Consider the following 16,769-nt stretch of genomic DNA (forward strand, 5'->3'; position numbering starts at 1 on the left):
GTGGTATTGCTAGACGGAAGGTCGAGGACAAGTTACTTCCCATGAAGTCAAGTCGTTACTGAGAGTACTTGAAATGCCCGCCAAAATACTGGAACATGGTCGAGTGTCGAGGACACGGGTACCCCCGTGTCTTCGTCGAAATCGTGATTTAAATTGTTATCAGAATTTAGACTGAATGTAAAAAATACAATAAATTATAAAATAAATTTTCGGGAAAAAAATATCCTATTAGGCAGAACACTAGTGTTTCTCTGATAACAGTACCCGTTCCGCGTTTTACAAGAATAAGGCGTCGTGACGACAACAAGCTCCCCCCTCCGGCCTGGCGTCACGCGGGAGAGGAAGGCTGCCGCCATTACTACAATTCATCATCCATATACAGGTAAGACCAAGCGTATTTTCCCGGCTGTGAATGATTGTTTAGTGTTTTTAAAGTGGCAGGATACGTTTGGCGGGATAAGGCGTGTTTACAACTTGCTGGAAGGCTGACAGGAGGCTCGCCTTTCATCGCCATGCCGTAGCCCCAACAAAATGTATTATTACACCCGGGTGAGGGAGCTTGACAGGATGTATAATCTTATTATTCGTGCTTGGTAATACTAAGAGGTCTCCGTGGTCTAGTGGTCAGCGTGGCTGACTACTACTACGCTCCCACGTGTCCGAATCATGAACAGAGGAGACAGCGTGCTGCTCACCCAGCTGTTCATACTCCCTCTCGGGCAGGTTGATAAATGGGTACCTGGGGAAACCTGAGGAAGGTAAACTGTGGTAACCCGGATGTCACACTGGCCCTGTGTCCCGGGGTGTTGGGCTCCCTCCTACCACAGGCTCACGTGTTCATGCAACGGAGAACCCACGCGCAGCTCAGCTATAGCGTGTGCCCCCAACTTTACCTTAACTTTGGTAATACTACAGTGAGCCTGACGCCAGTAAACCTCAATAAGTATGAATTGTGAATGCTATGAAATAGGTCAAGGAAGCAGCCTTCATTACTGAGCCTGCCCACCCCAGCATGGCCAATATTAATATTTCACACCATTATGGGGAATAATTACATTGGCCATCTAAGCTCAAGCTTATATTCAGACAGACCTTGATGCTTAAGTTCCACTTCAAATGAAAATAATCCTTGATGAGGGTGATGACACAAAAGATTAAATATAATTTTTATTACAGAAAAAGCAGCAATGGCAGCCTACAGACACCTGCTACGTAGAGTGGCTCACGTGGGACAATGGGAAGACCTGGCCATCAGGAGGAGAACCCGTTTGTTCAGGAGCCGTAGGGATCCCTTTGAAATGTACTCGGAAGAGGAGTTCACTCAACGCTTTCGGCTCTCCAAGCAAGTCACCCTGGATCTCTTATAAAAAATCCAGCACCTATTGCCAGATTCTACCAGGAAAAGAGGTAAGCTTAAAATATCATAGGTCTGAAAATATAAAAATGCCATTCTTTACAGGTACTTTAATCAGACCTGATCAAGCTGTGGCTAGCAAGATTAATGTACTGATGCTTAACTGCAACAGGAGCCGATTCAGGAAAAAAGTTTGCCGGAGGTCCGATGAAATTGCCTACCACACAATTTGGAATGTTCTGCGAGTTTTGTTGTTATAGCCGCAGCGCACTTCTGAGCTAGTTTCCAGTATTCGCTCAGGACCATGGGGGGGCGGCCCCTGGGTCCCCCTTTAGATCTGCCAACGAACCACAACCATAAACAGGGACAGCCCTGATAGTTCTCAAATTATACGAGGTGCCAAAGTCACAGATCCATACCCTAGTTATTCTCAGCTATGTAAAAATATGTCTACATAAATTATATGTCTATGATTTTTTTGTCAAATTATCATTCTTAAGGAATAAATGTTTATTTCATATTTCCTAGCGATAGAGTTTAGGTCAAAGCAAACAATTCAGTTCAACATATCTTTTGACACACTTTTCTAACACGAGTTTCTGTTGTCAGCCATAATTTCTGTGGGGGGGAGCTAGGGGGCTACAGCCCCTCCAATGTTTTTCAATCAGCCTTAAAATGCCCCTAAAAGTGCCTATTTACAAAATATTCCCTCACCTGCACATCCTTGCTTCGATCGCTACCCTCTTCCCCCGCCCACCTCATGAAACTATGATGCCTTATTAGTCCATCTTCCAAGGGGTCTGTTGGTATACATTCGGGTGGCAAATTCTCATATGAATTTTTATTAACTTTAGAGTCCATAGATGAAAAAAAATTATGATAACAGTGCGGCTCAGGTAGCTTTTTGTGTGTTATCACGTGACCTTTTATACTGTGTGCGACGACGATAAATTTAGGGGGTAGGGAAGATAAGGTGCACAGTGTAGCTTAAGTATCAGCAATAACTCATAAATCTTTCATTGTAGTTTTAGCTGAAGGAGTATAAGTTAGCCAGAACACAATCAAGCTAAAATGAAGCATTTTTTGTGGGTTAATCAAGTTGTTTTTGATTGATGTAGTATATTTAAATATTTACATTTTAGAGGACACGTTCTTGCTTCTGAGAAAGAGGACACAATATTACAAAAGCTGTTTTTTTTTTTAAATTAAAAGTATTGACTACCTCAGTATGGAATGCACATCAACATTGAACAGCAATCTGTATCAATACATCGATCTGGCGTCCGGATCATTCCCTTCTCAAAACAACAACATGTTTATCATTTAATCTGACAATGTGTCTGCTTAGAATAAGAGTATGTATTAAACCCTTTATGTTGCTAACTGTACTAACGAGGGTTATCTCAGTTTACAGGTGTGTGCTGTGAAGAGGACTAGAAGAGTCACACTGATCACCAAACCAGTGAAGAAGTGATTTGCCAAGCCAGCGCTCAGACTGTCTATCAATATGTCAGAGGAAGCCACCACTAGTGTCCCCACATCTGGGAAACAGTGTATCATTCACCAATTATCCTTCAAAAGTGGCCATCATGACGATAAGCTCCACTCTCCAACGTCATATGACTCATGGTGTACCTTACTCGAGGCTGCAAGGATAAGGAACTATGACCCAGTACTTGAGATAGAGAAGACTCTAGCAGAAAATGAAGTTCCTAGTATCGTGTACCACAGATACTGTAGAAGTATCTTTACTCTGAAAAGAACTCTTGAAACATTAAAAGAGAAAAAAGAACACACTGCAGACAAGGACATACCTGAGAAACGACAGAGATTAGAGAGATCATCATCGTCTGACTCTAGGGTGTACAAGCAACTTTGTATTTTCTGCGAGAAAGTCAAGTACAAAAAAGGACAAAAAACCAGGGAAAATTTGATTCAGGCTAAAGAGCTGAGAGTCGATCAAACGTTGCGAGAAGTCGCCACAAGAAAAGGCGACAGCAAGATTCTTGCTCTTACCAGCAGAGAGGTGGTGGCTGCTGAGGCACACTACCATCGGTCTTGCTATCGATCATACACCAAGAAGACAGATTCCTCATGTCCAGACCAAGAAAAGGACCAAACAGACGATGACCCGTATCAAAAAGAAGAAAAGGAAGCATTTGGAGATCTTGTTCAATATATCAGAGAAGAACTAATGGCAAACCCTGATATCATTCCTCTGACCGATCTAACTAACAAACTGAAAGATTTCATGCTGTCTAAAGGTATCACAGATGTAACGGATTCTACAAAAAAGAACATCCAAAAGAAATTGAAAAACGTATTTGAAGATGAGCTGCTTTTCTTCCCTGATAACAAAAGAAGGGTTCTTGTGATGCCAAAAAGTCTTGATTGTCAGGAACTGGGAAGGCGAGTCCAATCACTGAAGATTGAACTTTCAGTTTTTCACTCTGAAGGAGCAAAGATCTTAGAGCAATCTGCCCTGTGCATTCGTCAAAAGATAAAAGACTCACAAATGAAAGCTCTCTGGCCTCTAAACCCAACAGATGTAGATGCCTTGCAAGAATGTATACCTGATGACCTGATTCACCTCTTGACAGTTCTCTTGACAGGTGATCCAACAAACCTTGCTCCCTCAGAAAAAGTCCGTCGGCTTTCAGACTCCATGAGCTCAGACATAGTGTACGCTGTCACTGCTGGTAGACAGAAGACTCCCAAGCACATTCTTTTGGCTTATGCTATCAAAACACTGACAGGAAATGTTGAGCTGCTGAGAATCGTCAACAGATTAGGTCACTGCACATCTGGTCTGCAGTTAGAAGAGAATGACACCGCTCTTTGCCTCCAGAAACTGGCCTGCACTCGCAATCAGCGTGTTATTCTGCCACAGCAGGTCCAGCCGTATGTCTTCACAAACCTGTCATGGGATAATATTGACAGGCTGGAAGCTACAGTCACCGGAGGAGGAACGTCTCATCGAGTAAACGGCATCGCAGTGCAGCCCAGAGTTTTGGACCTCATCTCCAAAGACCCTTACCTGTCATTGAAAAGACGAAGAAAAGGGCCCTGCCAGTTGACACACAGGAGCTTCGAATGTACGTGTCGGGGGAAAGAACAGGTCCCCAGCCACTTCAGGACTCGACTGATTGTTTGCAAGAACACAAAGCGCAGGCAACATCAGCCAGGAAAAAGGATCTTCTTTGGATGCTTGCTTGATCTGTTGATGCAGAACGTCAGACTGTGCCTGCCTGGACTGGATTCAATATCCAAACGCGTGATCAGGTCAGCGTGTCAGCAGACACTGTCTCCTATCTCCCCACAATCAATGCACCTGCCACAGACATGGCAACAGTGCAAGAGATTCTGGTCCAATCTGAGGCCATCAGGACGACTTTGCAGCTAGACAACGTCGTCATCGTTATGGACCAAGCCCTCTATGCCAAAGCAGCCGAGATTGTGTGGAAAAACAGAGAACAGTACAACCACTTGATCTTGAGACTCGGCACCTTTCATACAATCATGAATGTACTTGCAATCTTAGGGAAACTCAGAGAGCTTGACAACTGTCAATGAAGTGGAAGAACTGGTTGCTGATTTTCATCAAGACATCCACCAAGCTGCCTTTTCTACCCTCTTGCAACAGCCTGTGATGGGAGACTTCTTCAGTCTTTGGGACACCTTTCTGGATCATCTTCGCCATGACAATGGAGACCTGTCTGCCTTCTGGATGACCTACGTGGACATCGTTCAAGATATTCTCCTTGGGCTGATAAGGGCTGCTCGTGAGGGAAACTGGGACCTTCACCTTCACGCTATTCGCCAGATGATCCCTTGGTGCTTTGCATATGACAGACTTAACTATGCAAGGCACCTTCCAGCGTATTACGCTCAAATGACCAATCTTGCTGTTGATTACCCAGAGATCTACCAAGCATTCCAAGATGGAAACTTTGCTGTTCAACTCACTGACCAAAATCCTTTTGGGCGCATTCCCGTGGACCAGACCACTGAGGTAACTGTGAACAGAGATACACAAACAGTTGGTGGCACCACCAAGTTCAGCCTGAAACCTGGAGCTGTGAGCCGGTACTACCTTACGGCCGAACAAAGGAGTGGCTTTCTGACAAAGCTCAGGAACATTGTACAACTGAACAAACATGGCTCAGACCATCCTGATCTCCTGGACTCAAGGCGGCAAAAAGACGAAGAGTCTGTAGCAGCAGTGGAAGAAACCCTTGAGAGCTGGACCAATCCCTTTGAAGAGAACCTTGAGTTGATGAGCATATCAACAGGGACTGCTGCACCAAAGGATGTTGCTCAGGATATCAAAATTGCGCAGACAAAAGGAGAAAATGCCTATGCGGCATTCAAGACTGAGAGACTGGCAACAGATCCACCTGCAAAGAAGTTTCATGACCCTTTGAAAAAAAGCTCTTTGAAGACTTTTGGATCAGCTGCAAAGAAGCAGCAGACAAAATGTGGGGATGGCAGGTCGCTGATCCTAAGAGCAGACAGATGGCTTTTTGGGCGGATGATCGTCATGGGACAGAGCAGAAATCTTAACATAAAAGACCTCATGTGTTACCCCCTGGGTCCACTTCCCTGGTCACTTGCTGCACCTGATGGTAGTCTCAGAAAAAACAATAAAGCTGCCCTGGCTAACAGCATCAAGAAGAACGCTCCACTAGCTGACTCTCTTCCAGACCATTCAGTTACAATTATTGATGGAATGGGTCTTGTCCAGCGAGCAAAATTTGATGGCCAGCAGCCCACCTTTGCTGAAGTTGCTGAACGCATATTCTCTATGGCTGTCAATGAAGGGTCAGCAAGTGATCGAATTGATGTTGTTTTTGACTGTTACAAGAAACTCTCCATCAAATGCAATGAAAGGGCCAACAGAAGCAGAACACCCGGACTGAGTGTCCAGAACATAACACCAGGGCAAAAGATCAAACAATGGCGCAAGTTCTTGCAACAGGAAGACAACAAAACCAACTTGGTACAGTTTCTTGTCAACGAGTGGAACAGTGAGAAGTATCTGAAAAAGCAGCCAACTCCACAAGATCCTCTACGTCACCTGTGAGGAGAAATGCTATCGTTTCTCTGCTGTCAGACGTCGGGATGTGGCAGAGCTTCAGTCCTTCCAAGAAGAAGCTGATGGCCGGCTGCTGCTGCATGCTTCTCATGCTGCTCAGGATGGCTTTGAAGCTGTGATGATCAGCTCCAACGACACTGATGTCATGGTCTTGAACCTGGCTTTCTGTGGTGTCATCAAAACACCGATGTACCAGAAGTTTGGATCAGGCACCCGCACGCAGCTTGTAGACATCACCAAAGCAGCAGAAGCTCTTGGACCAACCGTCTGCAGTGCTCTTCCTGGCATGCATTCATTCACCAGGTGCGACTCTGTGAGCTCTTTTTGCAGGAAAAGGCAAGCTTGCAGCAATGAAGATGCTCAGATCTGACAAAGAAGCACAGGAGACATTTTCGGATCTGGGTAAGAACTGGGAGCTGTCTGATGAACTGTTTGACAAACTGGAGAGTTTCACCTGTCGGATGTATGCCCCAAAGCAACCAGCGTCGGGGGTAAATGAACTGAGATATCAGTTGTTCTGTGCTAAAAGCGGTGATACAGAGTCTCATCAGCTACCTCCCTGTCAGGACTGCTTGCAGAAACACGCCCAGCGAGCCAACTACCAAACTGCCCTGTGGCAACGCTGCCTGTCTGGTGACTCTGAGATTGCAGACCCAACTAAGAGTGGATGGAAAAAGGAAACGCAGGATGGGGAAGAAATCCTTGCGGTGGATTGGATGTCTGTCAAGCCAGCACCTGATGCTGTATTGGAGCTGTTGGCCTGCCAGTGCCCGAGGTCATGTACCTTGCCTAACTGCATCTGCCTTCAGAATGATCTCAAGTGCACAGACATGTGCAGGGCGAAAGACTGTGAGAATCAGCCTGGAGAAGATGACACTGAAGTCTTGAGAGGAGATGTTGTCATGGATGAAGACGAAGAAGATGAGAACTAGTTCTGACCAGAAAGCATAGACCTAGACTCAAGATTCAGAGACAGTGCTGCAATTCTTTACCTGTGACTGTCTGAGATGACAACTTCCTTTTCCCCAGACACAATAATACACACATGTATGACATTATCACTGTTGTGCTTGCATCCTGAAATCTATGTGTGTTGGTTGGTCTTATCATTGGCTTTACTGTTTATTTCTTTTATAATCTATTTTGATGTTTGTATCTTTTTTTTTTTTTTTTTTTTTCTGTTGGTATATTTGCTGGTTGTTTTTTGTTTTTCTTAAAAATTCGTTCTTTGGTTATATTACATCATGCAGGAACCTGCTTAACGTCAGTTGAACAGTCTCTTGGAAAAGAAACCAACATGGTGATGGTCAAAGTTATTCATTTTCAAAAGACACTTTTTGTGAAAAGTAAATTGTATGCACTGTGCATTAGTGTTTGCAAGTTAGTGAACTCCTGCAAAAAATGAATGTCATCAAAGCAATAAATGCTTGGCTGTTGTCATTAAGTTTTCTTTGAAAATGCAAAAGGAAGATAAAACTGAATGAATTAATATTCTTTTGGAAACACTCAATTGTGTAATTATGGTTTATTTACTTCAATCTATGCCTAATATCAACAAATGTCTGAAATAAATGCCAATTTAATTACGAATTCCATCAAAATGAATCATTAGTCTTCCCTACCCTCGAAAATGATCGTCGGACGGTAGCGTTATAGATCGTATGATAACAGACAGAAAGCTACCTGATCCAGACTGTTATCATAATTTTATGGCATCTACAGACATTGTACTTATCAAAAATCTATATGAGCAATTGCCACTAGAGGGTATACCAATGACCCTGAATTAAGGAATTGGAAGAAAGACTAATAGACCCCTGCAAAAATCTGCAAAAATTATGGGCTTGGTTATTGATTGGTTGAAAAGTAGGATAAGGCAGTCATCCACATTCTCAGTGAAAGTAAGGTGAAGGTAGGGGCACATACTATAGTTGCACATGGCCTGAGTGCTGACCTCTGTCACATTAGCACTATAGCCTGTGGTGGATATGAACCCATTACCCCAAAAGAGAGGGCAGGTGTAACATCTGGGTTACCACAGGTTTCCACAGGTACCCATTAATTTGACAGGCACAAGAGGGAGAATGAACAGTTGGGTGAGGTGCACACCGACTGGGATTTGAACCTAGATCTGTGGATTTGTAGTTTGGCACGATAACCACATCACCATGGAGGTGCAGTCATCAGGAATTATTATTATTGCTATTGTTGTTATTATTATTATTATTATTATTATTATTATTATTATTATTATTATTATTATTTATTGTTATTATAATTATAATTATTATTATTTTCATTATTATTAATTAATTTATTATTATTATTATTATTATATATTTTTTTATAATTATATATAATTATTATTATTTTCATTATTATTAATTAATTTATTATTATTATTATTATTATTATTATTATTATTATTATTATTATTATTATTATTATTATTATTTACTGTTATAATTATTGTTATTATTTTCATTATTATTAATTAATTTATTATTATTATCATTATTATTATTATTATTATTATTATTATTATTATTATTATTATTATTATTATTACTATTATTTATTATTGTTATAATTATTATTATTATCATTATTATTATTATTATTATTATTATTATTATTATTATTATTATTATTATTATTATTATTATTATTATTATTTTTGTTATTATTATTAGCATTATTATTTTCATTATTATTATTATTATTATTATTATTATTATTAATATTATCATTATTATTATTATTAATATTATCATTATTATTATTATTAATATTATTATCAGCCTGTTTCCGGATGTCAGGAGTATACTGGGCCCTGGGAGAACCTTCTTTTCTCTTGTAGGTACACACCATCCCGAAACAAAACAGAAGTGTGTACCATTTATGTAGCTGTGGTCTCTTGTACCCCATTATGGTGGTCTCAATTACCCCATGTTATATAAAGATCAATACAAAGTAAACATTAACATTGATCACCTCCACATTGGCTGTATACTTACATAGGATGCCTGGCTACAGATCACAGAAATTGGACTTGGCTGAGGGACACGGCTTGTGTACAGCACACCTTAGCGTTACTGGGTCACATTCCTCGAATATACATACACAAATGAATAGGAATGAGGGGTACTTGTGGAATGAGTGAAAATATGTGGTTTACATTTTCAGATCTTATGTACTTGAATGTCTACAAAACAGAAGTTAACAAAACAGTCCGACCTATTATTTTTTTATTTTTAATTTTTAAAAGAAATTTCCTTAGCTGGTCTCAGTTGCCCCAGGTGGTCGCAATAGCCCCGTTCTATGGTGTGTGTGTGTGTATATATATATATATATATATATATATATATATATATATATATATATATATATATATATATATATATATATATATATAATGATATATATATATATATATATATATATATATATATATATATTCTGATAAATATTTCTTTCTTACAGGGCTTCCAATCCCACCACGTCTCCAGCTGCTGGTAACCCTCCGCTACTATGCCACTGGGAGCTTCCAGCTTGACATGGGGGATTGCTGTGACATGTCGCTGCCCAGTGTATCTACCTGTGTCAAGACTGTGACCAGTGCAATCTGCCAGCTAGCAAGGGACTACATAAAGTTCCCCAGTCCTGCTGAAGAACAGGATGTCATGCGACAATTTGCCGAGGTAGCTGCCATGCCCGGAGTTATTGGATGTGTAGATGATGTACACATCCCAATCATCAGTCCAGGTGGAGAAGATGTAGAACTTTACCGCTGCAGGAAAGGCTTTTTTTCATTGAATATAATGGGGGTCTGCAACTCATCCATGCTCTTCACAAATCTGGTCGTGAACTGGCAAGGTAGTGCACATGATGCCCGCATCTTCAGTGAGTCTGTTTTGTGTGCTACTCTGGAGGGAGGGCAGTACAGAGGATACTTGTTGGGGATTCGGGCTATGCCTGTAAAGCTACCTTTAACTCCCATTCGAATTCCTCTGTTAAGGAGAGGCATTACAATGCCTCTCACATCAAAACAAGGAACCTGATCGAGAGAACGTTCGGGATTTGGAAGAAAAGATTTGCTATTCTCTCAAAGCCAATGAGAACAGCACTCTCAACATCAAAAAAAATTGTGACTGCATGTGCCATCCTGCACAATATTGCAATCCTCAACAAACTCCCCATTGACATGCCAGAAGAAGAACTTGAGCCCATCAACATAGACATACTTGCAGATTATGATGTAGGCACTGGAAATGCTCGCAGAGCTTCCATTGTTGAGAGATTCTTTTAGATCTTCTGTGGATGTCAAAATGTACACCATTGAGTGCTGGCAATGGAACCCAGGCTTCTGGATAGGAGTCAGGGCAGCAAGCCAACCGAGCCATCGATGATTTAAAAGTTCTCCGTCTAGTCCAAGACCTACACTGCCCATGGTGCCTCACACAGCCTAACACACCAGAACATTTCCTGCTCCACTGCCCAAGATTCCACTCCCTCCACACCAACCTCAAATTAAGCATCCCTAACCAGACTCAACATCCACAGGCCAACTTTACAGAGAAGGCCTGCTGGGCAGCGACACCCTCAGCCCCAACACTGCCTTCCAAGCCCTCAAGTCTATGCAGACCTTCCTACAGAAGTCCTGGCAACTCAATAGGATCTAACCCCTCCCCTGGTGACACATCGACAGAATAACAACATCCGCTAACATTTCCCACTGATGGGGCTCAGGAGGCAGTGGTCCCACAGCCTAACCAGCCCCATAAAACACCCCAGAAAAAGATGATCCCAGAGGCCACTTCTCTGGCACTGTATCTGACATCCTCGCCCCCACTGTGGATATGCAGGAAAGGTGACTTCGCCCACACTCATGGTGGCTGGAAATGCTTTTATTTAACCCACAGTAGCACATGCGGTGCTATATATATTAGAGGAACTGCAATAACACATTGAAAATTCAGTAAACTACATGACAAAATTTTTCACTATTATTGCAGTTTTTCTAATGTTAATATATACTACAGGTGGCATTATGGGTTGACTAAAAGCGTTTCCAGCTACCATGAGTGTGAGCGAGGTCACTTTTCCTTCATATCCACAGTAGGGGCCAGGGTGTCAGGTATAGTGCTGCATAAGTGGCCCTTGGCATGGTGACCTCAGTAGCTCAGTTGGGTTGATTTATACACAGATAGCCCAGGTTTGATCTTTTTTTTTCCCAGCCTATAGTGCTTTTAGGCTTTCTTGAGAGACCTGGATGGTAGTCGGCCCTAGCCCGTCATGATGCAGGCAAGTGTTTTATAGTGGCGCCGTCTTTTCTTGGTGTGGTGGTTGGTCACAGTGGTGTACATTTTGAGATCTTTATTGTAGTTTCTCTAATAATAAGTTATGTCTGTTCAGAAAATGAAAATAGCTTGTAAGATTTTGCATAAATATTTTCCGATCAAAATTTACAGTCTCTTTAATTTGTTCATTTCCTGCCTGAAGCCTATACGTACATAATCATGATATAAATAAATGAACAAAAATATTTATCAAACATCACTGAATATAATGTATTTCCTACTACAACTACTACTACTAACACTAGTTAATGTTGGCAATATATGCTAAAATGCTGATGATACAGAGATTGGCAGAGTAATTGAGTCGGATCGGGTCGCTAGTATTCTCCAGGATGAACTAGACAGATTGCGTGCATGGGCAGGAAGTGGCAGATGGAGTTCAATGTCTGGAAGTGCAAGAATGGGCTAATCACTCTGACGTAATATTCTTGATGTATAAATAAAAACCCACACTGGCAGACGATCGTTATATTTTTAACTAAACAGTTTCGGTGGACACTGCCACCATCTTCAGTGGTGTAAAGAAAGACCACTGAAGATGGTGGCAGTGTTGGTGTTTTTTTATACATCTGGAAGTGCAGTACTCTGAGTGTATATGGGAACAACCCTCATAATTATTGGTTAAATGACACTCCCTAAGAAGATCAAGGTGAGAGGAATTCAGGGATCTTGATGACCTCTGATCTCCATCTAAGAGCACAATGCATTCATCCTAGATATTGTGCAAATAGGGTATTGGGATTCATTTCAAGGAGAGTAAGCAACAAGTGCTGATGTCATCAAGCTATATTTAGCATTAGTTAGATCTTATCATGATAATGTGTTTTTTTTCTGGTCACCTTCATAATTGTAGAATGGGTATCAAAATGTTAGAATTGGTACAGTGGAGGATGACAAAGATGATTTACGGGTTCAAAAACTTGACATATGAGGAGACTCGAACAGTTAATTAAACTTGCATTTTCTAGAGAGGCAAAGGGTGCAAGGAGACTTGATCGAAGTTTATAAATGGATGAAGGGCTTTAATAAGGGGGATATTTATAAGGTTCTGATGGTAAGAGAGCTGGGTAGGACATGTAATAATGGGTTTAAATTTGATAAATTCAGATTCCACAGGGTCATAGGCAAAAAATACTTTACCAACAAGAGAATGAGTGGAACAGGCCTGGCCTTCATGTTATGAGAGTCAATAAGATGAACACATTAATAAAATGTTTAGATAAATTCATAGGTAGTGATGTTGGGGGGAGCTTACATGCTAACGGTGAAGAAGACTGGTGGTGGCCCTCCTCAATCACCTCCCAAGCTTTCCGAAGAACACGAGGCCGTTGCCTCCATGATTTCTGGAGAGCTCAGTATGGGCGAGTGTGTCCTTGACACTCTTACAATACAAGATGGGCATGCAGTTGATGAGGCAGGCAATCCCATCATGGATGTTACTCTCCGGCATTCCCAAACTGTCCAAAATTTGGCTTTGCAGGTGTCTGCTGCCTCACGGATATGATGCCAAGTCTCCGTGAAGACATCTAGCTGCCGCTGCAACACCTCCCTGTGAAACTGGTACAGTTTCATCTGTTGGTCGTGCTCCTCTCTGGTCTGTTGAAGAAGGAGTTGGTGATACTCATCCTGCTGCTTCCGACAGGCCTGGTACTCTGCATCAAATTTCCTCCTCTGCCGTGGGGCAGCAGAAGAGGAGGCCACATTACATGTAAATGTAGTTAGTGATGGTGCAGTGGATGCAGAGGATGAAGCTTCTGGCTGGAAAGATGTAGAAGCACTAGGAGGTGCAGGTGCTTCAGCACATTCAGCGGCAGAAGTAGCAGAGGGGACCTCTGTCGGTGGCAGTTTTCCACTCACAGCTGTGAAATAATACAATGCATTATCAGTCATACTTATACATGAAAGATGATGTGACTCGGGAAATTTCTTCCTTCAATAACAATGTTAGCTTCTTTTCTTATAATACTTGAAAAAACACTACCCCATCAATAAAGGCACCAGAGGGAATTTGATATCTATTGCATTTATAGTTATTTAAATTTAATCCTAGACTGGGCCCCCTCAGAGCTTGTTCCCAGAAATGAGTAACTTATCTATCTATATCTATATCTATCTATCTATCTATCTATATCTATATATCTATATATCTATATCTATCTATCTATCTATCTATCTATCTATCTATCTATCTATCTATCTATCTATATATATATATATATATATATATATATATATATATATATATATATATATATATATATATATATATATATATATATATATATATATATCTATATCTCTCTCTCTATCTCTCTATCTATATATATATATATATCTATATCTATATCTATCTCTCTCTATATATATATATATATATATATATATATATATATATATATATATATATATATATATATATATATATATATATTTTTTTTTGCATATCTTTTAACCTAAACCAGTGTATCAAAAGTGAAAATTGATGATGAGAATAACAATGATAGTATTTATATGCAGCACCAGAACAAGAATGCAGAAAGCTGGATAATATAATGTGATATACTTTCAAGCAATGATTAACTTACTGAAAGTAACATCCATGATGGGAGTGCCTGCCTCATCCACTGGATGCCCATCTTGAATGGCAAGAGTGTCAAAGACATCCTCGCCCATGTTGAGTTCTCCAGAGATCATGGAGGCAACAGTCTCATGTTCTTCTGTAAACTTGGGAGGTGATGGAGGAGGGGCACCACCAGTCCTCTTCACCTTCAGCTTGTAGGCTCTCTCTTCCTTTTTCACACTGCAATGAAACATGATTTTAATAACAATAATATATCAAAGGCATACTGAATTGTAAACCCTTTAACAATACACCTCTGCAATGCAGTGGTTCGAGTCCCTAACAATGAATCTGCGGGCCTGGGCAGTCGGCATGCAGCCACCCAGCCGTTCATCCTTCCTTTCACCCGGGTACCTGGGGCCACCAGGGAAAGTAAACTGTGGTAACCCAGATGTTACACTGGTACTGTATCAGGTTTATGGGTTGTCTCATGACAGGCTCAAAGGATCAATGGGATGGAGATGAGCACTGCCACCACCCGCAGCTATAGCGTGTGCTCCCAACTTAACCTTTTTCTTTACCTTTTTTTACCCTTTGACCAAATATAGTAAAGAGCATTGGAAACAACTTGTTGTATCAAAATTGATATTAGTGTTGCAGATTTAATATTCTAGTGCCTATTAATATTAATAGTGTTTGCATTAAAGATACATTGCTATTCAATTAGGTTGATAACATGGGATTATTTTAGTTTGAATATAGCTCTTAACTAACAAAGCAAGAATTAATGGGTTACTATTTGATCAGCAATGGTATAATATTATCATATGTAAGAGCTACACCTGCTCTATGCTTATTGCTATTCTACCACTAATTCTTTCTTTTTGCCTTACAAATAACATGTAATAACAATGAAAAATAACTATAGCCTATTTTTAATGCATTATGATTATTTTGGATCTGGAGAACACATTATTAGTGTAATCTGTGTCTCAAAAGGTGAAAAGTTGATCATTTTAATCATCGCCCAAACACTGGAGTGGATAGGTATTTATCAAAGGGGGGCACATCTGAGTATGGGAGGGCACTAGACAAGTGAAGCTCCGCGGCATTCTGATGCCACACAGAATGTTACAAGGGCACATTCTAAGATCATATTAATGGTGGGTATAAAGGCATGGTCGATGGGGGCAGTATGTTAATTCTCAGGGGAGGAGTGGCATAGACCCCAGTTGCTTCGCAACCGCACGCTGAGGTGGAAGCATTTTCCCGTGACCCCGTGATGCAAGAACTATATGGTAATTCACAGTAAGAGCATTTATTATTTTATTGTTAAATTGTGGCAGCGACGCCGCGCTGTCTGTGCTAGTGGTGTTTTGAATCTCCCGCTCACAATACATGTTCCAACACTATTCCACACCCCATAGTAACTTTATTCTGATGGAATGTCCACCGACACCTCCTACATAATGCAACCACATACTCATACGTGAAACATGCTGCCTGTCATCAGAACGGGGTGAATTGTCTTGCCTAGTTGGCTGTTACAACCACTAAGTTAAAGCGAGAATAATATATACCAAACTATACTACCAATACATATTATAATAGCGGTTATTTTTAGATACGACTGCAAAATATAATTGTTTAGTCGGTCATCATATGAAACTGGCAATATAATTAAGCAAGCTGTATAGTATTTGCCTTTATCTTTCCAATGATATGCCGAATATTTGCTACAATGCATAGTTACAGAGGTGTGGAGGTGAAAATAGAACTCACCTCCCCCCTGCCCGACAGCGCACAGGGGTCATGACGCGTTGCGCACTGAAAGGATCGAGGAGAGGAGGACATAAGAAGCGATACAAAGCGATACTGGTCAAAAGGTTAACTATATACAACGTAAAATCAATGCACCTCATTTACTTACTTCAATTTGATGCGGTTGAAACTTCTTTTCAATTGTTGAACTGATCGCGGCTCCAGATCAGGGTGCATGGCGTTGAAGTTTTTGGCGATCTCATCCCACGCCAAGTTCTTCTTGTGCTGGACCGCAGTGCTGGTTGACCTATCTTGAAGGACAGGCCTTTCCTCCACTAGCTGCACCAGGACTCTCCTCTGCCTTGACGAAAGTGGTGCAGCGCGGTCCATTGTCGATCAGCTTCCGTGCACGCGCGTTGTTGTGATGGCGGAATATGCATTCATATCGGCACTCTGCATTATCTTTTTCATTTTTCTTTTTTTCATAATTGTTTGATTTGAATTTGTATCTTAAATGCTATTATTTTTAAAAGAGTACTTCCTTATAATTTCTTTTATGTATGACTGCTGAAATAAAAGTTTATGCACTGCACCTCGTCTTCTTCCATTAATTACGGCTATATCTAGCTTTTCTGTTTT

The 16,769-nt window shown here is 40.9% G+C and overlaps 1 protein-coding gene across 1 annotated transcript; it reads right to left on the minus strand.

Annotated features, from left to right (window-relative positions):
* Window positions 1–13,099: 13,099 nt before the first annotated feature.
* LOC126989636 (uncharacterized) lies at window positions 13,100–16,530 on the minus strand. The gene is made up of 3 exons (XM_050848239.1): window positions 16,300–16,530; window positions 14,395–14,609; window positions 13,100–13,668 (listed from the first exon to the last, which is right to left on the minus strand). Exons 1-3 carry the CDS (start codon window positions 16,518–16,520, stop codon window positions 13,100–13,102), a joined length of 1,005 nt encoding a protein of 334 aa, XP_050704196.1. The 5' UTR covers window positions 16,521–16,530.
* Between the last annotated feature and the right edge of the window lie 239 nt (window positions 16,531–16,769).

This window comes from Eriocheir sinensis, unplaced genomic scaffold (genome assembly GCF_024679095.1).
Source record: "Eriocheir sinensis breed Jianghai 21 unplaced genomic scaffold, ASM2467909v1 Scaffold1250, whole genome shotgun sequence".
Classification (NCBI taxonomy): Eukaryota; Metazoa; Arthropoda; class Malacostraca; order Decapoda; family Varunidae; genus Eriocheir; species Eriocheir sinensis.